Source organism: Panulirus ornatus, chromosome 35 (genome assembly GCF_036320965.1).
Source record: "Panulirus ornatus isolate Po-2019 chromosome 35, ASM3632096v1, whole genome shotgun sequence".
Taxonomy (NCBI): domain Eukaryota; kingdom Metazoa; phylum Arthropoda; class Malacostraca; order Decapoda; family Palinuridae; genus Panulirus; species Panulirus ornatus.
In genome coordinates, this window is record NC_092258.1 from 12,155,829 (window position 1) to 12,181,409 (window position 25,581).

At 47.1% G+C, this 25,581-nt stretch overlaps 1 protein-coding gene across 2 annotated transcripts in view; it reads right to left on the reverse strand.

Moving 5' to 3' along the window:
- The window catches only part of LOC139760162 (uncharacterized), a 47,307-nt gene that overhangs the window by 16,145 nt on the left and 5,581 nt on the right, over positions 1-25,581 (reverse strand). The window contains exons 2-7 of one of the 2 annotated variants that reach the window (XM_071683073.1): positions 22,046-22,244; positions 7,471-7,506; positions 5,631-5,912; positions 3,839-4,131; positions 643-816; positions 107-257 (exon numbers count right to left, since the gene is read on the reverse strand). In XM_071683073.1, coding sequence (XP_071539174.1) covers positions 107-257; positions 643-816; positions 3,839-4,131; positions 5,631-5,912; positions 7,471-7,506; positions 22,046-22,157 — 1,048 coding nt within the window. In that variant the 5' untranslated portion in view covers positions 22,158-22,244. The remainder of the gene's footprint in view (positions 1-106; positions 258-642; positions 817-3,838; positions 4,132-5,630; positions 5,913-7,470; positions 7,507-22,045; positions 22,245-25,581) is intronic. The other variant, XM_071683074.1, reaches the window with a different exon arrangement.

Here is a 25,581-nt window from a genome sequence, read left to right on the forward strand (position 1 = left end):
TATTACCTAGCCACCTGACATATTGCACCTTCGAACAATCCTGACATGGCCTACTGACAGACCTAAGACCAGGCCTACCATCATGACTAACACTGAGCCTACTTACACTGGCACCGACGTTGGTCGAGGAGCTGGTAGCCATTCTGACACTGGCACTGGTAGGAGCCCTGGGTGTTGATGCAAAAGTGGTGGCAGCCTCCGTTGTTGAAGCGACATTCGTCCAGATCCTGACACGTCCTTCCGTCTCTCTGCAACACCTATGGAGGGCGGAAGGCAGCGTGAGGCGGGGATGTCACAGACTAACGTGAGGTTTGAAAAGTGAGGGACGAATATGACAAGATATCTTACCTGGTGGGGTCTCACCTGATTAGGTGATGTACACAGAGTGGGGTTCATGTCCACTTCTCTCGTCCGCCTCCCCTACCCAATGAGTCTCTAACAAGCATGTAAGTTGTCTGTTACCTTAACTACGGTCCCCATATCAGACCTCTAGCAAACCTCATAGCCACAAGTAAAGCCTCTGGAACACCACAGAAAATGGAACCCCTTGGCCCAGGACCTATAGTGCTTCTCACCAAGAGACCCACCTTGTCAGGGGGCCTCAACCAAGACCTTCTTGCTCCTCCCTAGGACACCACTTACCTTGCCAGGCTGGCAGGAGCAGACGGGCCCACGCGGGGAACTGTTGCACACGTCCTGGCAGCCGCCGTTGTTACTGAGGCACTGGTCGACCTGCAGGCAAGTGGTGCCGTCCCGACCCAGGGAGAACCCGGGCCGACACAAGCACGTCACGCCTTGCCTGTTCTGGGAGCAGATCTGCAGAAAGACAGGGAGGTCAGAGCAGTAGACAGAGAGAAACAGAGGAGACAGACAGACAGAGACGGATAAAATAGAGAAACAGAGGAGACAGACAGACAGTGGAGAGACAGATAAAATAGAGAAACAGAGGAGACAGACAGACAGTGGAGAGATAGATAAAATAGAGAAACAGAGGAGACAGTCAGACAATGCAGAGACAGATAAAATAGAGAAACAGAGGAGACAGACAGACGGTGGAGAGACAGATAAAATAGAGAAACAGAGAAGACAGACAGACAGTGGAGAGACAGATAAAATAGAGAAACACAGGAGACAGACAGACAGTGGAGAGACAGATGAAATAGAGAAACAGAGGAGACAGACAGGCAGTGGAGAGACAGATAAAATAGAGAAACAGAGGAGACAGACAGACAGTGGAGAGATAAATAAAATAGAGAAACAGAGGAGACAGACAGACAGTGGAGAGACAGATAAAATAGAGAAACACAGGAGACAGACAGACAGTGGAGAGACAGATAAAATAGAGAAACAGAGGAGACAGACAGACAGTGGAGAGACAGATAAAATAGAGAAACAGAGGAGACAGACAGACAGTGGAGAGACAGATAAAATAGAGAAACACAGGAGACAGACAGACAATGGAGAGACAGATAAAACAGAGAAACAGACAGTCAGAAGAAAGTTATGTCATCAAATCATACGAAATTCATAAGACATACATAACCAGCAGGTCAACATCACTTGCACAGTTAATTGAAATCGGAAACAGCAAATCATTGGTTAACATAATGGCCTCTCGTATATCGTCAGGTGTTTATTACTCTATTTGTGTAACGGGAATATTTCTTTATCCAGACTTATAGAAATATATGCTCTTTATAATGCCATGAGTAATGGCATGATCGAGTCTACTCTTTGATCCGTGATGTGATTATCATGATCGAGTCTGCCCAAGTGGATGGCGTCTGTTGATTTCAGTCATTTGGTCATCCACTGCCTCACCTCAGTGCTGGACGGCCTCACTATCTTTTAACCCGTTGATTCTGATTGTAAGAGCCTTGACTATGACGGTATGACCCATAGATATGATAGCTTAGCCTTTGACCTGACCCCTAAAGGTCAGGTCAAATGTCACACCATCATAGTAAAAGAGTATTACCCTTCTGGTCAAGGCTCATTACCTTGTTCAAAGGGGTTATTTTCCCCAGTTGTTCTCTATCATACCCTGGCGATATATTCTTAGGAGAAAAGGTTAGAAGATAGGGTGACATATTAGATCTAAGACGTTGATGGAGCGAGTAAGAAAGAGCCCAGTAACTCTTCCTTCATCATATGAGTTGGCAACAGAATTGCTACGAGACGAAAGATCAGGGTCACCCACACTACAATGTTTCTCACCCAGACGGAACGACTGAAATGAATCATGACGTGTGCGTAGAGTTTTGAGTTGCAAGTTGGTAGGATCAGGTCTGTTTGGAGGGGCTGTGTGATCTCTGAGAGAATTTTACACTCGTGTTGTCTCGTCTCTTAGTTCCAAATGGGAGGATGTACAGGTGGGTGTGCTGTGAGCCAGCTACCTTATCCTGGACTCGAATCTAGGCTCGTTAGACTGTGAGGCTGTACAGCAAACCAGTGCACCACCAAGTCTCGTATGAAGAGGGTCGCTACTGACGACGTGACTCGTAGGATAAAGTAGAAAGCCCCTCCCTCTACATCGCTGTGTTCTTCTATAGGAACTGTCGATCCCCATCACCTCATCTCAAATTCTAATCTCTCTCTCTCTCTCTGGCCCACCGTCCGCCTCACCAGCAGGAAACCTTGTGGGCCCCCTGGGGTAGACATGGGTGCCCGGATTAACGAAATTTCCCCAGGGGTTTCCCACGCTTCGGATCGAACCCAGGCTCTCTCTCTCTCTCTTCTGCACCGAGTGTGTTCATAAGTCCGCCTTGGGTTTCGATCATTGAATGTAATTAATCACCTATTTGTACTGTAAGGAGATGGAGTTTAATACACTCCTGGGGCCCCAAGCTCTTTAACATTCTCTACTATCACACAGTCACTGAAGGACCTGTAAGCAGTTCGCAATTTCTATGTCCTCATTCAATTCATTCCATTCATCCACCAGTCTTATTCTATGAATATATTTCCTTACACCTTTTCTTAATTTCACATCATATGTCCAGTGGTTGCTCTGTTACAATTCGTGTGTTAAGGTAAGGAAGCTTTGGCAAACGTGTGTCCCGTCTCTTAACCTTCTATATATGTACTGTATCTTTAATCCTCTACGTGTATTCACACACACACACACACACACACACACACACCAGCCTAAGCCAGGCACCCATTTATCAACCAGTCCTGAAGGGAAGATGAACAGTTGGATTTGACTGTGGGACGAGCGCCGCGCTCAGGATTCGGACCCATGCGGGCCCAATCCCTGGGCAGGTCCGTGCTGACTCATGGCCACTGTGTGTGTACCTCGGTAAGACAACGTACACCCGACGGTGTTGCATGCATGAGTCCTGAGTCTTTAACGTTTCGATGAAACTCAAGCAAAGACTAGGGGCGAATTGGATCGATGTGGTATACTGGGGACGACGTGCTGTAAATGGACTGAATCAAAGCATGTTGAGTGAGGGAGGAGCCACAGTGAGGTCTGCGGGGTCTGGTTCAGGATCGAGGGCTATGGTTTCGGTGCATTACACATCACAGCTCTTGACCGCTTGGGAACGAAGGTATGACCCTCGGAACTGACGATACTATGACCTCTCGGTACGATAGTATGACCTATATGTTCATTTTCTGTTCTACCTTGGACCTCTTTTTTTTAGGGGAGACTCCTGCTGCTTCGAGGCTGCACTTCACGAAGGAGCAGGGAAATGATGAACTCCTTTTGGAGCGAGAAGGTTCTTGACAAGACTGTTACTTCTATCTGTCTCTACAGACGATGATGGTGCAACCTCGCCGAAGGTGACCTCGCACTGGCGGGGTCTGGCGGAAGGATGCGCCAGTGACCTACCTGAGAACAGCCACCGTTGTTAAACCTGCAGCTCTGGATGATGGAGCCGGACGAGCCGGAGGAGCAGCTTCGCTGGTCGAAATTCAAGGCGCCGTTCCGGCAGGAGCACGTATAGGAGCCGGGGCTGTTGGTGCACACGTCGCTGCAGCCGCCATTGCCCTGGCGACACTCGTCGATGTCAGAGCAGGTGCGACGGTCAGGGTTGAGGAGGTAGCCAGGGTTACAAGTGCAGCGGGACCCACGGCGTGTCTGGCGGCAGCCTTGCTCACACCCACCGTTGTTCCGCCTGCAGCCTGCAACACAGAAGCGGCAAGAGAACGTTAATAATGAAGATAACGATAGGTAGGAGAAGGTACCTAAGGCATGTGAGTCAGTTTAAACTAAAGGGTGCAGGATACCCTGGGTATACATGTGCGAGTACAAGGCCTCACAGGTTAGAGCTAGGAGGTATGGAAGGTCAATATGGTTTGGTGAGGAGATGATCTCTCTTTACGCCGGCTGCAGGAGTTGCACGGGGAGCTACCTGACGGAACAGTAGGTCCAGGCGACGCTGGTGATACTAGAGATGAAAGGGAAAGACAGGCGAAATGCAAGCTCATACAACGTACCGAAAATTGTAAGTCTAATATCCAAACGCGATGAAGTGGTGTGGCCCAAATTCCCTTTAGAACGCGCTCGCTGGGTATCATGCCTTTGAGGCAACCGAGGGAAAGGTGGAGAGAGAGAGAGAGAGAGAGAGAGAGAGAGAGAGAGAGAGAGAGAGAGAGAGAGAGAGAGAGAGAGAGAGAGAGAGAGAGAGAGAGAGAGCTGTCATCACGTAACCTACTGAGGTCTTTGCTGGTGATGGTGACGACTAGGATGGTGACAGTGACTACAAGGATAGATGATGGTGAACACCAGAAGAAGCGGAACTTACATACAAGCATGAAGGAACCTTACCTTTACAGGATCGAAAATATCACTGTGGAAGGGAACAGAGGTTGTGCCGCAAGGCGCGGTCTGAGGTCCGTTGCTATTCTTGATCTTTGTAAATGAGTTGCCACGATGAGTGGATTCATACCTGAATATATTTGCAGATGATGCCAAGGTCATGACGGAGGTGAGGAATGACGACGCCAACTTACATAAGGATCTGGACAAGTTCGAGGGTTAATCTTGAGGCATTGTACACGAAGGTCAGCTTCTCCAACAAACGGAAAGTGATGAAAATGGGACACAGTGATTGAAGGTCTCCATGTATCTATGATCAAAGAAGAAACATTGAATATGACTTTGAGTCTGGGAAAGAGTTGAGGGTCAGTTACTGTACTTAACCTATCGCGGGACCAGCGAAAGAATCTCTTTACGACTGGGTCCTGTCCGCATCCCGAGAATATAATGAAATGAAAGGATTGAAAAAGGATGGATTCTATATTTTTTTTTTCTTTTTAGATTTGGTCTATGATTTAAGAATGTGAATGAGAGAGAGAGAGAGAGAGAGAGAGAGAGAGAGAGAGAGAGAGAGAGAGAGAGAGAGAGAGAGAGAGAGAGAGAGAGAGAGAGAGAGAGAGAGAAGGCGTGGAGCTGACTTACTCGACTGGAGACCACGTCGCAGAGACTACACTGTTTTGAGTCACGAATCCACGAAGCAGGGATCTGAGCAGGACGAACTTGTGGGGGAGGGACAGGGCAGAGGGCACTGGATGAACTGGATGGTGGCGCAAGAGGACTAGACAAGGGGGGGTTAAAGGTGAGGCGAGAAGGAGTCATCCTCCTCCTCCTCCTACTTCAGGATGTGTCTGAGCCAACTTACTGTTCCCGCCGAAGGAGATGCCGAAGTTGCCAGTTCCATCTCCGGTGACTTGGATGGGCACGCCGCCAATATTGATGTTGCCCAGTACGTTCCCCCCGGGTTGGCCACCTTGGTTGTTGTTCTGGTTGTTGTTGTTCTGGTTCGGGGGCCTGCCTTGGTTCAAGAACCCGCCGATGAGGTTGCCGAGGTTGCCCAAGGGGTTGTTGTTGTCCTGCCTATTACTGCCGTTGTTGGGGTTGCCACCGCCGCCAAAGTTCGCGGGGAAGCCGAAGTTGAATCCAACTGAAGAAAACGGAGGCGTTGTAAGTGAATATAATTTCCTGGTTCCAGTATCCCAGCCTATTATGATTACCATTATTATCATAATTATTTAACTTTTTACATTATCTTCAGTCTCATTATCATCTTACATTGCAAAGATAAGAAAATACTTCAGATCTTATCAGTTATCATCATCAAATGAAATGAGATTGAAATATTACTTTCTTGGTGAACAAAATACTAAAGGAACGTGTCCCCTGGATATAGGGTCTCTCTCTCTCTCTCTCTCTCTCTCTCTCTCTCTCTCTCTCTCTCTCTCTCTCTCTCTCTCTCTCTCTTTCATCGGAGAGACGCAACTAACCAGAGACCCCAAAACAGGCAAAACATACACCAGAAAACTAATGGAAGACAGGGACACCAGAACCATATCTAAGACATCCACAAGAACCATATATGAGACATACACCAGAGACGTATACATAAGACAGAGACACCAGAACCACACATGAGACAGAGGCACCAGAGCCATATATAAGACAGGGGCACCAGAGCCATATATGAGACATAGGCACCAGAGCCATATATAAGACAGAGACACCAGAACTACACATGAGACAGAGGCACTAGAGCCATATATAAGACAGAAGCACCAGAGCCATATATGAAACATAGGCAGCAGAGCCATATATATAAGACAGAGGCACCAGAGCCATATATAAGACAGAGGCACCAAAGCCATATATGAGACATAGGCACCAGAGCCATATATAAGAGAGGCACCAGAGCCAGGTGTAAGACAGAGGTACTACAATATCATGCATGGTGCAGATTCTAGACTCTCGTACATGACATTTCTAGTCACATATATGTTAGTTCTAGAGCCACATATAATACAGTCGTTCTAAAGATTTCTAAATACACAAGACGAAGAAGATCTTTTTCACATGTATAGTTCTAAACTACCGCAGTCACATGTAGGACAATTCTTAAGACAGATGTAAGTAAACCACATATCAGAGAGATAACAGAGTCTTATATATATATATATATATATATATATATATATATATATATATATATATATATATATATATATATATATACATGAGAAGAGCAAGGAGAGAAGATGTAGAAGGAAGGAACCAACAGGAGGCAACAGGCAAGACATCACAACAGGAGGAATTAAGCAAGACGTCACAACGGGAGGAAGCAGGCAAGCGGTCACAACAGGAGGAAGCAGGCAAGGGGTCACAACTGGAGGAAGCAAGCAAGAGGTCACAACAGGAGGCAACAGGCAAGAGGTCACAACAGGAGGTAACAGGCAGGACGTCACAACAGGAGGAAGCAAGCAAAAGGTCACAACAGGAGGAAGCAGGAAAGAGGTCACAACAGGAGGCAACAGGCAAGACGTCACAACAGGAGGTAACAGGCAAGACGTCACAACAGGAGGAAGCAAGCAAAAGGTCACAACAGGAGGAAGCAGGCAAGAGGTCACAACAGGAGGTAACAGGCAAGACGTCACAACAGGAGGAAGCAGTAATACTACACAACAGGAGGCAGGAGGCACTCTGTTTTTTACCGTTGCCAAACTGGAGCTGCGGCAGTCCGAAACGTGCTGTAAGAACAGGAGTCTGTTAGATGGTCCAGCTCATCCGAAGGTGTGCCTACCAGAGCTGCCTGTGTACCTACCAGAGCTGCCAGGTCTTCCTACCAGAGCTGCCAGGTCTTCCAACCAGAGCTGCCAGGTCTTCCTACCAGAGCCACTGGGTGTTTCTATCAGAGGCACCAGGTGCTCCTACCAGAGCCACCATATGTACCTCCTTGAGCCACCATACTTACCTACCAGAACCATCAGGTGTTCCCACCAGTTACCAGGTGTTTCTACCGGATCCACAGGAAGTGCTTCTTCCAGCTATTATCATTTTCATTATTATTATTATTATTATTATTATTATCATTATCATTTCTAATGAATTAATTTGATTATTCATTTTCATTTATTATGATGACCCACTATTATATCTATAATCTGCTTTACTACAAGCTATAGTATCAATGCAATTATAAGCAGGAGCAGGTATAGAAGCGACAGGAGTTGCAAGCAGGTGAGGCAGGAGCAGTGGCAATGGGAGTATCAAGTCTTTAAAGCCTCAACTAACAGCAGAAGACAAGTCAAGAATAAATGTCTTCTCGTCACAAGCGTTCATACTTCCTATGCCAGCTTAGGTGTAACTGATGGAATATCAAGGATAATACAATAAAACTCATCCAATAACAATATAAAGTTCAAAATCTGTATCCACGTTTCGTGTTTACCTTCTCCATGTTAACTCTCTTTTGCTATACCACAACGAACAATAATTTCTTTGTTTATCATCTGCAAAGATCACTCTAGACTATCTATTCAGTTTTCTTCAACAATTCTGATGCTAAGTCAGCGACCAATCACAAATATCGCAATTAACATAAGTAATGGTACTTAAATGCTAGTGTACAATCTGTTAAAAGAAAAAAGATAAAATGTAATTATGCAAAAACAAAACAACAAAGAATTTCACTCAAGTTGGTAAATACTTACGAGCACACTTCTGTTCTCAAACACCGTCATGAAAATGATTAGAAATCTCGTGCACTGCAAAGAAAATACAATGACAAAGCCAGCAGACAAAGGTCTAAGTAAGGGACAGCTTCATGATCCACCCCGCCCCCATTGCTGCATCAACACAAAACATAACAAAAGCCTAGCAAACCATACATGGAAAATCAGGTAGATGCACCTCTCAGAATCATTAATATATATATATATACATATATATATATATATATATATATATATATATATATATATATATATATATATATATATATATATATATATATATATATATTCAGACGAACTGTGTAATATCTTTTCACTAAGTTCTCAAGGAAAGTACTGTTTTCTGTCAGTATGTGTTGCATTAGCATATCGCCTACGTTACCTCTGAATACATTTACGACAGGAAACTGAGCCAAGGAAGGAGAGTTTGACTAAAATCTGCGCTGCTATCCATTGCATCAGAACTACTGTCAGCGACATGCCTTTGGTTAGGCTAGGCTCGACCATGCAATAAAATCTGACTGAATTTGAATACTTGGGTACAGACTTGGGGGAGGGAGGGTTCATGCAGATAGCATACATGGACCAAATGTTCCCGTCCAACAAGCGGACCTTGGGAATCCCAGACGCTATCCGGGTTAGAAAGGCAGAGGAGGACAACATCCTATCTCCCAGATTCCAGGAAATTTCCAGTCCAGTTCAGCAGGGCCTTTTTTTTCCCTAGTATAATATATTACTGCGTGGGAGGTCAACTTTCTCTTTTAGCGAAACATTTACAGATTACAAACTCAAAGCCTTAATTTTCGCTCGGGTAAGGCTGGGGTTAAGGTATATTCATATGCTTGGTTTAGTTCCTTGTGTTGTGTCATTGGCTTTAGCTGATCTAACTAATAAGTCCTAACCTAACCTAGGTTATATGTGTCCTTCCTATACATCACGGATTATCGGCATTTTGATCTAATCTCAATCGCTAACAGTCACCTCCTAAATCTGATCCAACTGAAGAAACCACAGCCAAAGTTGAAGGTAGCATGTGACGTGCTGGTAGCACCGTGAGCGACCCTGAGGTAAGACACGGGTGAGCCATAGCACCGCCACCAACTTCCCGGCCATCATAATGCATGACGCACAACAGACCTTTGTTGACGCTCGTCCGAGGGTGTCCGCTGGCCTGCCGAAAACCGCCTCTGCATTATTTTTCCTATTTTTTTTTTTACTTCAGCTTCTCATTTCATGGTAATTACAGTAACCGCTTTTTCTTTCAGAATCTTTGTCAATTTACATGAAAAGGAGAGAGAGATTAATCTATGATGACTATTTACAACCACAGGGCAGCGTGAGTTAAGACTCAAATTGGTCGACGGTCGCAACCTTGATGCCATATGTACCAAGCTTTACGTATTGCGCCTCAGGGCTGGAAAAATGAATATTCATTACCGGGTACTGCGCCTCACCCACAGGCAAAAGAACTCGACGGCGACACACCTCTTGCTGCTTAATGACTTTGGTCTTTAGCTTACAAGGGGATTTCCGTCGTGCAAGCCTATGCTGAGCGATCAATTCTGCAACATGGATTGTAGCGCTGAGTTCGTGATCGCTAGATGGAGCGTAGGAACTGGAGGGGTTGTGGTTCGGCAGCGACCATAGGGCAAGGTGTAATCCAGAGTCACGTCCTGGTCAGAGGATCCGGTTATAAAGGGCGTGTGACACTGACAAACGTCCTCCAGGCGGCTTACGGGTCCCGCGTCCCGTCTATTCCACCGAGCCCGAAGCTAAACCGGTTTTGCTAGTGTTGCATTCCTTGGCTTCTGCTTTTAGCTCACTGCTACAGACAGCTCTCCCTGCGCACCATCGGGAGCCACACTTGCTGGAGCGCCTGGCTGCTGTCTGTCTTCACGCTTGCGCCTGCTGTAGTGATGAAGGATCTTTACTGAGATCATATCTGCATCTCCGTAACTCCCCCTCCCGACTTGTCATCCTCTTTGGCCCTCTACCGACTCTTGGCGGAGGCTGCCGTACACCACCACTTAAAACGAATTTAGGAGAACAGTTGACGAGCGCCACATCTACCAACACGGTAGACGACAATTTTCATTGTAGTTTGATTGGTTTTCTAAAATTCCTCAATCTTTAGACGGCCAAAGAGCGCTGGAGCTAATACCATGACTAGACAGGAAACGTATGTCCCAGATCTTTCCACAGGCCTCGCCAGAAACCTGCCATGACCACACCAACAGGATATAGTGAAAGAATGATGCTTTTTTGCTTGAGCGGATATGGCTTACATTTTGCTATGGGAGGTTCTCAAGAAAGTAGTTAGCAAATACTCTTTGAGGTAAAGCTCACTCGCCATCTTAATCATAAATGATATTATCACTAAAATATAACGATTTGGATCGTTGTGGTGTCACTTCGTAGCTCACTGTGTTTGTCCTGAAGAATGAACATCATATTTCCGGAACTCAATTACAATACATAAACATCGGATTAAGTTCAGATCCCACATACTGGTGTCAGGCAAATGGTAGGAGTGACGAGAATACATTGAGGACAATGTAATGTATATGAAACCATTTTTTTATCGGATAAGTGTGTGCATTCCTTGATTTGCATTGTAATTACTGACTGTTTTCTTCATATCTTCGATAGCAGAAGATAAGATAAACCAAATCCACTGAATTTGCAGTAAGATTCATCTAATACAATACATGAATGGCATGGCAAATCAAACGGGCTGCCATCTGAAGATGACAATAAAACACCTCCCGGTTTTTCATAACGGTTCCGACACTCCGTCACTTAATTAGTTATACAAGTAATTTCCAGGAGTCTTTGACGAAAACCTTCGAACATCGGCCATTTAGAATCATGAAGTGGTACGCCTACAGTTGGATCAGTCACTGGACTTAACCTGCGTGTCATACCACGAGTGAAAAGTCTTTGCTTCGAGGCTGTATCATCGTCAACTGACGAGAGGGAGTCCAGGCAGTCTTAGTCTCAACGAGTAACTTCTCACTGCAAAGGAATCTACCATTTCCCTGCTCCTGATGCTAAAACATGCGTCGAACTGCAGGATCCCAAAAATGGGGTCCTGGGATTAATTTGATAATAATAATAATAATAATAATAATAATAATAATAATAATAATAATAATAAAAACAATAATAGTGATAATGATAATAATAATAATAATAATAATAATAATAATAATAATAATAATAATAACAATAACATCTTGTACTGTTGTCAATTAGTAGAAAACAGGAAGCAGGACGCTAGACTAAGCAAGGAGTTAATGATGTGGATAGTTCGTGGGTACTAGGTCGGATCTGTGAGTTAGTAGCTAAGGTCACGGTGAAAGTGGGACATCTGGAAGCAGGAGTCTGTAACTAGGACTGGCCTAGCTTAGCAATGACATCAGGACGCCCATGTAAGAGGGAGAATGTAACTTAGGGTAGCCTAGCCAGGAGGAAGAGGCTGAAAGGTAAGGGAGGTGAGCGCCAGTTGATCTCTAACCTCAGTCTGTGACCCGACCCAGAAACCCGAAACGCTGTGCTACATCTTGCCAATGCTGGAATTCCCCGCCGTGCCTAGTGGTGCTTAACATCCTAGAGACAATTTCTTTACACATATGTACCTGCAGAACTTGCCTTTTTGTCACTGTCACCATAAGTGGTTCGTACGGTCGGCTGGTGTGCAGACACACCGCCACTTCCTTGTGTTCATGTTGTATTTCTTTTAAACCTTTTTGCTTCTACTGCTGTATGGCAGTCAGAAAATATGCTAAACTAATATCTTTTTGCTCAGGAAGACGTCCAGGAGCCTAGCCTACTCTACCATGAACAAATTATTCCGCTACTTACGTAAACTCAGTAGCATTTGTTTGCATTTCTCGTGCTATTGCGAGTGTGCTTGTTTTGTAAATATGGTGCTGTCGACGTTGTGAGAATTCTCAGATTTTCCGTTTTAGTTCATGTTAACGTCAGGAGTCATGTATGACTAAGTATGAAGTTTGAATAATGTGGTCAGCAGTCATGTATGAATAAGTATGAAGTTTGAATAATATGATACAATAGATATGGCCTTGGACTTGGCTCAAGATACTGACCTATTCAGCTCGACAGCCAACGCAAATGACACTTTGTCTAGGTTAGAATTTATGAGTTAATACAAGGTTCCAGGTGTATCATTGCTGGGGAGATGTATTTTCTTAACGCTTCACCATATCAGGATCATTGGTATTAGTCTGTACCTCGTTAAAAATAAACAGCTAGGCTAGACGTCAGCAGCTTTACCGACACCCAACTTCGCCACAAGTTCTTCATACAAATGTCCATTATTATCATCTGTCTCTTCCATTCAAGGCCTGGCCTCGACTGACGGGCTGTCCATGACTGGAGAAATCTTCATGAAAAAAAAAAAAAAGAATCCCTCAAAAACTAGTGAGGTATCATGTTATGAAATCCTGATCTATGACCCGGGTATATAAGCCATCATTCGATATTCAACTTGACAACAAAGGGAATCCTACCAATTGTGATTACAAGGCCCAGTGATGATGACTATAATAAGTACAGGATGACCAAAAAAAGTCTCTCGCTTGACCCCCCAAAAAAATATCATAGAAGAACATGAATGCTAAACCCAACGATGCAACTAGGTTTATTTAAGGATCAGATAATGAATCCTAGTTGTTGCCGCCCACGTACACACGGCCATATTACCTGAGCACAAACCTGCCCCCTTGGGCCATGTTCTAGTCTGTAGCTGGAGGCGAGGCGACGGGTGGGTTCCGTAACTATGGGCGGCTTTTTGTGGTATGGCCCTCGAGATTGCAAATAACCATCATTATAAGACCCATAAGCTTAAGTTAAGCTTACGTCGGCATAATAGAAGGTAGAGGGTATATTGTGTAAGGTAAAGGGGCATCGTGGAAGAAGCTTGAGAGGGCGAAATGGGGAAGATAAGGCATGGGTAGAGGAAGGTGTAAGGTACAAAGTGGGAGGGACTTGAGCTAGGCATCGCGCCAGAGGCAGCCCGGTATGTTGACTTGTGCACGTTCGCCTTCCTCTCATTGGTACAGCTGGTTCAGGGTATCTTAGCGATTCACTTCGTGTGTTGCAGCTGCCTCAAGGTATCGTCCTTACTTAGTACAGTGCAGCTGGCTTGTGATGTCTTCCCGACCTGCTTGTTATAGCGCAGTTGGCCCAAAATGGCTCATTGTGATGCAGCAGTCCCACATCGTATGGTGCAGCTGATGCAGAGTAACTCAGCGAACTACTTGTCATGCTGGAGCGGGCCTGGAGTAAGTTAGAGCCCCGCTTGGCATGGTGCAGCTGGTCAGGCAGCTCAGTGACCCCAGGAGCGGCCGATCCACCGCAGTGTGGATGGCTCCCTCACAACATACCGCTAAAGCGTCAACGATAAGCCACGCAGGAGTAGGGACGCTTGGAGGGACAAAGGGGGGGAAGGAGCAGGACTCAGAGGGGCAAATTCATCCTTCCCTCCTTAAAATAAATGGCTCCTCTGACACTAGAAGTAACGAGAATATGATAGTAACAAATTCTTGTATGGCGTAAAGGTAGCTTAGCTTCCTAGTACAGGACTGCGTGACCTTCCCGACCACGTCAAGTGAATGTAACAAGTCGCTCAGCTTAACCCCTCGTACATGTCACATCCAAGATATATATATATATATATATATATATATATATATATATATATATATATATATATATATATATATACGAACAAAGTGCACATTAACGTGCACTTTCATAGAGCATACAAATAAATTAGGAAATAGTAATTCTAGCAAGAGAGTTTTCGTAGACAATTTTCAGAGGCAAACATTCTTTAAACAGGAATCTACACAGGCCAGAAAAATTTCTTGCAATCGAAACAGCGAGTAAAAGATTTCTATCATGTTCTGTGTTAGTCCACACAATGATAGAGAAGAGGAACGCTTCCATCTGCCCAACTGACGTATTTCCCAGAGTGCAACTGTCATGTGCAACTTATCTTACTGGTTGACCGTCTTGGAAGATGGCAGTCATGACTGAATTGGTCTTGTGCTAAATCCCAGGCCGACCATACAGGATCTGGGTAAAGGTGCTTGGATCGCGAGATCGTACCAATCTATCAGGCTTGGGTGACGGTGACAGACCAGCAAACCAAGCCGTCGAGTTTACCGTAACGCCTGAGTACAGTCGTGCAACCCTTGCGTACTAACAGTACAATCTCTCAACATTGACGGTACGACTTTTGGGGTATGATGAGTTTGACCTTTGACCTGACCCTCTAAGGTTGGGTCGAAGGCTAGGGTATCATTACCCTTAAGTGGTGCTCAAGGGTCGTCGCATCCTCTTGCACAAGGGCTTAAGGGCGTCTGTCACCCACACCTAACTTCTGATATCGATCGGTATCAACACCGCGAAAGCTGGGAGGCGACTCCATGGGAGCAGACGTGGGATGGCGTGCGTGTGAGTTGGTCATAATGAACGCTGTATACTGGTACCTTTCCGTCGTGGGTACGCTGTCTGCTCGGCTCCCCCCCGACACATCCACAACAACAATGACCATAGTGAAGGTTGGATTTTCACATCCAGAATCAGTTTCGTGTTTCACACCTTTTAACTGGACTTACGGTGCGCTTTCTTCTATTAGCTAGAGACCAGGAGAACGCCCGGCAGTAGAGGCCAGCAAAACACTGATCCTCGCTGATCATGTGCCATGCTGAGGACGGACCCTCGTCAGAAGACGCAAGGTCCGAATTCTCGCCCAGAGCAGGTTCGTTCCCAAGTTGGTGCCTCCAGCATAACATCATAGTAATGGACCAGGCCTTTTTCTATTTTGGGACACACACACACACACACACACACACACACACACACACACACACACACACATTGCTTACTGTTGTTGAGGGCCACACGCTACGCACTTGGGGTGCGGGCCACACGCTACACACTGGGGGTGAGGGCCACACGCTACACACTGGGGGTGCGGGCCACACGCTACGCACTTGGGGTGCGGGCCACACGCTACACACTGGGGGTGAGGGCCACACGCTACACACTGGGGGTGTGGACCACACGCTACGCACTTGGGGTTGTGGACCACACGCTACGCACTTGGGGTGCGGGCCACACATTGGGATTGGGGGAGGCCACACGTTGGGAGTGGGAGGGCCACATACTGGCATTGGGAGGCCCACACATTGGGATTAAGGGCCACACGCTGTATATTGCCTGGAAAACCACCTATGCAAGAGAGCCCGATTCGCACATTTGGTCTGGCGTGCATCACTTGCGTCTTAACCAGACGCAAACGCTGGAGTTCCCGCATTTCGCTTCAGCTTCAGCGTTGTCACGAATGCGTCTATCCATTCCTTCGAGGCTCAGAGGTGCGTATCACACGTGACTGGCCCTTACTCTCATAGCAGTCTGCTACGTGTAGAATCAGATCATGGAAACTAAGTCTAACTAACGATTATAACCAAGATCAAGTCTCGCTAAGTGTAGCATTTGGCAAGGTTGGGTTAGGAGCACGTTTGCAACGCTGGTCTCGGTCAAGGGCTTCTCCCCTCATGACGTCAAGGACTTAGCTCCTCCCTCATTATGACGTCATATTTGGTTTCTCCTTTAAAGGTCCTTCCAGGACCCAGCCGAAACAAAGGAAGTCACAAACCTCCCTCTATTTTGCTCTAGTGACATCAGTGTGGCTGAGCCTCCATTTTGACGTCACAGTGTGGCTCGGCCTCCATCTTGACGTCACAGTGTGGCTCATCCTCAGTTATGATGTCACAGTGTGGCTCATCCTCAGTTGTGACCTCACAGTGCTGTCTCATCCTTAGTTATGACGTCATTATTCTGGTTTCTCCCACCGTGTGACGTCAGTTTCGCTCCCTTTTTCCAGTGATGTCACAGTCTTACTAACTCCCATTATAAGACGTCACCTTCCCGGCTCCTTCCATATCTCCCACAGTTATGTCCTTTGAATGACGTCAGAGCCTTAAATCTTCCCGGTCCAATGACGTCACAATATTGGCTCCACCCCATAAAATGACGTCAAAGCCCTAGTTACTTGTGTGACGTCACGGTCTTGGTTTCTTTCTCCTTGAGGCGACGTCATCTTGTCCAACCGTAAATGTGACGGTCACGGTCACACTCCAGGATTCCTTCCGCTCCATGATGTCACGTCCTAGGACCATGTCACGGTCGGTCCTCCCCCACTCATGATGTCACGTAATGGGCCCAGCCCCCAATTTATGACGTCATAAGCTAGGTTTCTCCCTCCCACTCATGATATCACGTAATAGATTTCTCCATAACTCATGATCTCTCTCGTTAGCACTTCCTCATTCATGACCCTTACGATGTCGACTCATCCCTCCATTCTTGACATCACGATCTTAGCTCCTCCTCCCTGATTACGCTAACCAATAACCTCATCCGTCATGCATGACGTCACATGTTAGCTCCACCCTTAATCAATGACGTCGTGACACGGAAGGTTTGTTTACTTTTCTCTCAGCGCCATTTTTTCCAACGTTCATGTATGCTGACGACCCACCACAAGGAAGTCGTCGCAGTAAAAAAGATCTCAGAGGATCTGTGGTTTACCGTCCGTGTTGAGTACGTGGACCAATGAAAACACAAACGGTCCTCTTAGAGCATCAGCTGCACCTGTCCTTATGTTGTTAGATGCGGTAGGAGTGCGGCCAATTTTCTTCAAGGTTGTGGTTGCCCCGGGACACGTTCGTACCATCCTCTAGTTGGTCCTGCGCTCTGATGGCTCTACGCTGCCTCTCTGGGGGTCTATACTGCCTCTACTGGCTCTACGATGCCTCTCTGGGGGGTCTAGACTGCCTCTATTGGCTCTACGCTGCCCCTCTGGAATCTATACTGCTTCTGATGGCTTTACGCTGCCTCACCGGGATCTATACTGCCTCTATTGGCTCTACGCTGCCTCTCTGGGGGTCTATACTGCCTCTATTGGCTCTACGCTGCCCCTCTGGAATCTATACTGCCTCTGATGGCTTTACGCTGTTTCTCTGGAGGTCTATACTGCCTCTGTTGGCTCTAAGCTGCCTCTCTGGGGTTTATACTTCCTCTGTTGGCTCTTCATTGCCCCCTGTTGGTTCTACACTGCCTTCTTTGGCTCGACGTTGACTCTACGCTGTCTTTGTGGGCTCTGTATTCCCTCTTTTAGCTCTATACTCACTCTCTTGACTCTACATTCCTTCTGTTGGTCATACACTACCTCTGTTAACTTTACGCTCCCTGCGTTGGTTCAACACTTCCTCTGTTGGCTTTACACTGGTTCTGTTGACTCTACATTGCCTCTATCGGTTGCATATGTCACCTTCGTTGGCTCGACACCCGCCTCTGTTGGCTTTGAAGTGGGCTGTTTCTTTAGTTCTTCTGTTGGCGGTTCGTTATCTCTGTTGGCTCTGTGACGCTGAGGAAGCCATACTCTGCCTCGGTGGCCTCCAAACAGCAGCCTATCTTGCCTGTAGGCCAGAGCTGTACTGTTGTCGCCCGCACCACACAGCCTCTGTTAGCTGAGGAAGGTCTAACGGAAGACGAATGCGATGATTTCTCGTTGAACTTGACAACCTTCAGTTAGGCTTGGACTTATATTCATTACTAGAACGAAGATTTTGGCTTTGTTTCATTATTTTTAGAAAAGATTAGTCTGTATCTACGATTTCTATGTAGGACTTGCAACCGTTGCAATGTCCCTATCGTCTCTCGTGTCTTCCTCAATACAGCCTTCATGTTCTTAGACAAATCTTCCTCTCTTGTTCCCTTGTATTATCTCTGTGTTGACTCCACTGGTACTCATGCTTCCCCACTTGGTTCTATTACCTTCCTGATTGGTCTGGAACGTACGTCTGTTGCCCACTGTGGCTCACTGTTGGACCATTACGGTCTCTGTTGCACTATACCACATCTGCTGGTTTTCTACTGCCATCACTGAGTCTGTGTTCCATTCACCGTTTGAATTCTAAAAGCCTACGTTAGCAGAGAACCTTTTTTTTTTCCATCTTTTCACTGGTTCTGAATCACCTTTGTTACCTCTAATAATCCATTTATCATCTCTTTACTTCGTCTTTATCACCTCTCTTTATTTTTACCAGTTACTTCTTCGTTATCAAGATAAACTCCTTCTTGCCTCCCTGGCTCGTTGTTCCTTCGGTCGATCTTCCTCACTTTCTGGAGGTAAAAGATGAACTTCCTCACTCCTCATTTGTGGAGGTAGGGGTCCTCCTCGTTCCTCTATACCTAAAGGTAGATATCTCTCATAACTACTTTACGTAGAAATGTTCCTCTCTCTCTCTCTCTCTCTCTCTCTTTACTCTTGAAGATAGGGATCTTGCTCAGTCTTTTGAGGGAAAGAGAGACCTCTTTCATTTCTTGCTCTTGGAGGCAGAAGTGAGGAAAAGATCTTCCTCATTCCTCACTTTTTTGGAGGAGGAGGCGCAGCAAACATCTCTAATCCTCACTCTTGCAGGATCGAGATTTCCTTCCCCACACACACTCACGGATCTGGGATCTTACTCCAACCTGTGTTGGAGGAGGGAAAAGATTCCTCTTGTGCCTCACTTATCTTCCTTAGGCCCCGTCTCTCTGTCTGTCTCTGTCTGTCTGTTTTTCTCTGTCTCTGTCTGTCTGTCTGTCTGTCTCTCTCTCTCTCTGTCTCTGTCTCTTTCTCTCTCCTCTCTCTCTCTCTCTCTCTCTCTCTCTCTCTCTCTCTCTCTCTCTCTCTCTCTCTCTCAGGTATTGCGCCTGCTAATCCCTGCTACTGGGGGGGCAGGTGAGGGCGGCTTGGGGTGCCAGGGTGCGTGCTGGTCAGATCCCCAGTCACAGCTCTACCATAGTCTGGCAGACCCGCTCGCTCACCTTGACGAAAATAGTCACCTGGTGAAGCTTGTTGTCGTCCTAGTGAAGCTTGTTGTCGTCCTGGTGAAGCTTCTTGTCGTCCTGGTGAAGCTTGTTGTCGTCCTAGTGAAGCTTCTTGTCGTCCTGGAGAAGCTTCTTGTCGTCCTGGAGAAGGTTCTTGTCTTCCTGGTGAAGCTTCTTGTCGTCCTGGTGAAGCTTCTTGTCGTGGTGAAGCTTCTTGTCCTCCTGGTGAAGCTTGTTGTCCTCCTGGTGAAGCTTCTTGTCGTCCTGGTGAAGCTTCTTGTCGTCCTGGTGAAGCTTGTCGTCTCAGGATCATCCCTGCCACACCACCACAAAACACACACACACACACAACACACACATATACACAGAGTGAACGACAAAAATAAACACACCAAGTCTCCCTCACTGGGCGGAAGACTCACGCAATCAGCTGAGGTTTCCTCGTCTTCCGCTAAAGGACATAACATGCACCTCCCACAGTGTGGCCACTGGACGCTCACAAAGCCAACGACGTCAGACAGAACCACAGTCGTATTCTTACCCACAAGAAAAAAATACGTCTAGCAACTTTCGAGGATGACTCTAGCGACATTTACGTATATGAGTTGGCAACAATGCATATGGGGGCCGTCCAGCTAGCCTGAGGCAACATCCTGGTGTTCATGGTATTGCACGGCGGATCTGTCGTCCCGTCAGTGACTCTTGGTTAGTACTCCCCCGCTGTGTGGACACCTCAACCCCCCATGCGTGAGTTGATCTACAGCTCCTCTGTAAGACTTGCTATCTCAAAGGGTAACTCTTGGTCTGATCTACCTGGAATTTTGTGCTTTACTGGATAGAACTCTTAGATTTGGTGCCAAGGGCGGGTGTTCTGTCCATTCCGCTAAACCCGCCCGCTTTCAGGATCTCCCAAGTTAACATCTTCCTTCAACAGTCACGCCCTCACCCCATCCCCCGAAGGACACACGATGCGCCACTCTAGCGGTGTTGTGGTGACCCTGACCCAACCATTTAAGGTCTGGAGCCTCTCCTGAGGACAGACAGGAAAGAGAATCACTTTCTGCTTTTGGAGAGCTGTGGCAAGTGTTGGCTCGAGACGGGTGAGTGAATGGAACTTCCCGTTGGTCGCCACCACACAAGCAGCACTAGACAGGTGGCACTTTGTTGTACCTATCCAGTTCGTAAAGTGTCCACCTGTCAGGTTATCTGTCTCTCTCAACTGGTACGCTGAATATCATTACAACGTCTAGTTCTCCTCCATTCTCGTGCCCTCTGGTGCCGACGGGGCTCTCGAGACTACCCCCGTAAACAGGGGAAGTCTTACCGAAATTCCACCATGACTGTGAGGTATGAGTGATAGCCTCCTCCCCTCAAGGTGTCCCTCATTGCCACCAGCGGGTCAGCAGCACCTTCCCGCCGTCGATGCCTGGTTGCTGGTGAGCCAAAGTCTTCTCGCTGTGTACTGGGTACGTCTCTGTACTCCACAGGGAGGGGGCCGTCTTCGTAGACGTGTATGTCTTCGGCCGGTCAAGTTTCCAGGGAAGTAACAGCAGTGCTGGACGTCTCTGACGGTAGTTTTGGTAGATTGGTAGCCTGTTATGGAGACATAGTTGTGCTCCTAGAACGAATCCTCGTAGACGTTATGTAGCTGGTGGGTGCGTCTTGTCCCTGGTAGGCCTTGGGACATACCTTCACGTCCAAGATAGCTAAAGATACGCTTGCGTAAATCCTGCTTCAAGGACTTCCAGCTCAAGGGAGAAGAGGACACCAGCGTGACAGGATGGTAGGATGGTTGACAGGGGAGGTGGCTTTCACGGCCACTCCTGCAGGTGGTAATTTCTGTTCTCGCCCCAGGTGCTGCTACTGCTGCTGCTGTTATACCCCTGCTGTTCCTGAAGTGTTGCCGTCTCCTCTGATATTGCTAAGGCGTTTCTGTCACCTCTGATGTTGCTAAGGCGTTTCTGTCACCTCTGATGTTGCTAAGGCGTTTCTGTCACCTCTGATGTTGCTAAGGCGTTTCTGTCACCTCTGATGTTGCTAAGGCGTTTCTGTCACCTCTGATGTTGCTAAGGCGTTTCTGTCACCTCTGCTGCTGCTGTTGCATTCTCGTCTGTTGTTGTCAATGGCACTGTTGCTGTCATTACCGTTGAGGTCTCTGTTGGATCTACCGTCTTCAGTTGTTAGCTCTACCGTGCCCAGGCCCTGCGTCACTAGTGGTCTTCTGTTGGTGTTGACAGTGGCAGCGCGGAGAGCCACCTGACGCAGGCAGGTCCTGCCTGGCGCTCAACACCCCCCCCCCTCACTCCCACTAGGAATCATCGTACGACGGCACCCATGACGTACGGTTGTGCTGCCGAGAGAGAGAGAGAGAGAGAGAGAGAGAGAGAGAGAGAGAGAGAGAGAGAGAGAGAGAGAGAGAGAGAGAGAAGGAAAATACTTACCTGAGAGGACTTAAGAGGAGATCTTGCCAGATGGCAGAGAGAGAGAGAGAGAGAGAGAGAGAGAGAGAGAGAGAGAGAGAGAGAGAGAGAGAGAGAGAGAAAGAGAGAGAGGAAATGCGTCTTGAAGACGGCCCTGCCAGAGAGCCCCCCAGGCTCCCCATCCACGATGCTACATTCCCTCAACAGCGCCACACACTACTCACTGTCCTGCCGCTTGGAGCGGTCGGCACCTAGCACTGTGCTGGGTTGCAGGAGAAGCCCCAACACCCCCACCACCACCAGCTGGAGCTGGCAGTCTCGTCTCCTGCCCACCATCGCCAGGCTCGAGGGATCCGGGTCAAGCGAGCTGTTCCTCCCCGTCCGTGTCTCCGGCAGGTATTGTGGGTGTTCTGTCGTCGTCACCTGTGGGAACACAAGGATACATAAGTATTCAGTTCAGTAGAGAGAACTCTGTGTGTTCTTTACCATATACAGAATCCTGCCATATATGATTTTTAATGACAAACAGTACTAAGCGTCTACAGGAAGTAGGCCCCACGGGGCGGTAAGCCTTCGTGAGGCAGTAGGTCCCCACGGGGTAGCGGGTCTCCATAGGAAGTAGGCCCCACGGGGCAGTAAGCCTTCGTGAGGCAGTAGGTCCCCACGGGGTAGCGGGTCTCCATAGGAAGTAGGCCCCACGGGGCTGTAAGCCTTCGTGAGGCAGTAGGTCCCCACGGGGTAGCGGGTCTCCATAGGAAGTAGGCCCCACGGGGCAGTAAGCCTTCGTGAGGCAGTAGGTCCCCACGGGGTAGCGGGCCTCCATAGGAAGTAGGCTCCACGGGGCAGTAAGCCTTCGTGAGGCAGTAGGCCCCCACGGGGTAGCGGGCCTCCATAGGAGGTAGGCCCCACGGGGCAGTAAGCCTTCGTGAGGCAGTAGGCCCCTACGGGGTAGCGGGTCTCCATAAGAAGTAAGCCCCACGGGGCAGAAGGCGTCCACGGGGCTACAAGACCTCCGTGGGGCATTCTTGTACCGTCAGGTAGACCCGGGGAGAGTGTCTTGAGTCAACTGAAACATGATCTGGGGTCGAGTGAGGCGAAATGACGAAACATCGAGATGCACTATTGCAGCGTTCGAGACTGGATTCGAGATTTGCTGCATCATTAAAGTTGGCTTAATGACTAGGGTTTCCTTAACTCATACCTCGTGGCCTCCTCACTAATATTAGATATGAGGTAAGCTTCCGGGTATCCCAAGCAAACCCAGCAAGAAATGTCACAACACCTCATGGTTCATAACAAGATACCTGAGATTTGAAGCTTCTATCCACTTTTTTTGCATCTAGTCGATAAAACTTACCATATGAAAGACTATGTAATTGATGCAATAAAATACGAACTATATCATGTAATATCAACCCACTGGGGTCTGAGTAAGACCCTTTGTGACCCCTGGGATCCTTTTGGACTACCGCTTACAGGATGAGCATAGGGTGCACAATAGATTTGCCGGGGACACTGGCACAAAATCAAATCAATCTTGCGAGGGGTCGGGGGTACAGGACGTCTGAGCTGTAAATGTTAGACCTACAAAAAACTATGTGTTTGGCTGACACAAAGTCTCTGATCATCGTCACACACCAGTTTTGGTTCATCGTAACAGTAAAATCAATAACCTTGAAAATATATATTGCAAAATGATGTTTTAATGATTATACTTGGCTGTCGTAAAACCACTAAGTACCCAGTATGAGGGACGAACAAGATATAACCATCGCTGAGGAGAAAATGCCTCAAGTCAGTCTCATGATGAGACTGAAACCTCTGCCTCATGATTCTGATATGATGGCATCTCTACAGAACTGCTGAAGCAAATGCGCCATAGAACAGGTAATTCTCAGTGGATCCAAGTCCCAGTACGACAATGCTTGGGGTACGTCAACTACATGGAATTAAGAAGCAGCAGCACCTCCCTCCTTCCAGGATTGGACCTTTTAAGAATAAGTTCAACAAATCCTTTAAGAAATGGTGCAACACCGTATTGTTTACAATACGGCACCTAGGATTCTAAAACTGTATCCACGCTTTATATCTAACATATATGTTTGCTGTGAGAAAGACTGTGAAGTTATGGCAGGAACCAACTCTGAAACAGTTTATGTGATACACAGTAGATTCCGGCCATCGCCTGCTTGCTCCTTCGAAGGGCTACCACACCAACTCTCCTTCTCACGACCACTAGGCCCTCCCACACTGGGTGTCACACCCTCCCTCACCACCACCTTACTCCGTGGCCACCATACCTTTCTTCATTACCACCACTCCCTCCATCCCTGGCTCCACATCCTCTCTCACCACCACACCCTTAACGGCGGAATGGCATTGTTCAGTGTTATAACCACTCATCCCACCATTTTTCCTCTCCAAACCTCCCATACTGTCGGTACAACCTTTCCACACTACAACCAAATATTTTCCAGAAATGTATCATGCCAGCAGTCAGCACTTCCTATTTACCGAAGAAGTGGAGGAATTATCAGTTGCAAATGGGAGTTAGTTTTCGTGAGTACCTGCAGACTGACAGACAGTAGACACGACCGCCTTTCTATATATAGATGATCTGTAAACTGGGGTCTGACCTGGACCATTTTCTATCCCTGTAATCCTTCAGCGCTACGGTTCACAGGATGAACATCGGCTGTACGGTAAACTAGCCACTAATACTGGCAAAAATAAGAAGGCGTATATCCGGCTGTTGGCCCAAAGCAGTGTTCGTTACATTTCATGAAGAACCAGTCTAGCTTCGACGAAGATTGGGTCAGTCATGCATGAACGCAAGCACACACACGCACACACACACACACACACACACACACACACACACACACACACACACACACACACAAATTTCCCCATCATGGAGGAGGAGAAGAAGAGGTGACTTGTCACAACCTTTAAGCTCCTAAACCAGTTTCTTGACATCAGTGATCAGTTCCTTGAAAGATGTAAAGATGGAGCAACCAGAGGCCATATAAGAAACTGAACAAGAAATATGTCATTTTTCACACACACACACACACACACACACACACACACACACACACACACACACAGTAGTAAATATGTCTACGACAAAGCTAAGTACAAATGGCTTCTTCCCTGCGATTATCACAGTTGACGCCGAGATGTCCCAAAATCTCTCAGTTTTGTACTTATGAATTACAACTGCTACAGTGAAAAGTCTCAAGTGACTCGTTTTGCAGTGAAACGATTCACTACAGTTGACATAGGACGGTGTTTCCTCCATGTCAGAGTCCCAGATCAGGCATATAACACACACCCAACTAGGGTGTTCATCCTCTTCTCTGAAGCTGGTCCCTAATTGGGCGTCTGGCGTGAGGTTGGGAGGCGGCAGTTCAGACAAGCCCGCTCCTCATATAGGCACCAGATCTCATGATTCATGTCCAAGTATGAAAAAGGACAAGAGGAAAATTCTGTTGGTTTCGGTAAATAAGTTTGTGCTTTTCTACATAGGTGATAGAAGATGGAACACTTGCCCTCCAGTGTCCAGGTGAGTAATGGATCATGGAACACCTATCATCCAGTTTCCAGGTGAGTATTGGATCATGGAACACCTATCACCAAGTTTCCAGGTGAGTTATGGGTGATGAAACACCTACCACCTAGCTTCCAGGTGACTGATGGATCATGGAACACCGAGCATCCAGTTTCCAGGTGAGTTATGGATGATGGAACACCTATC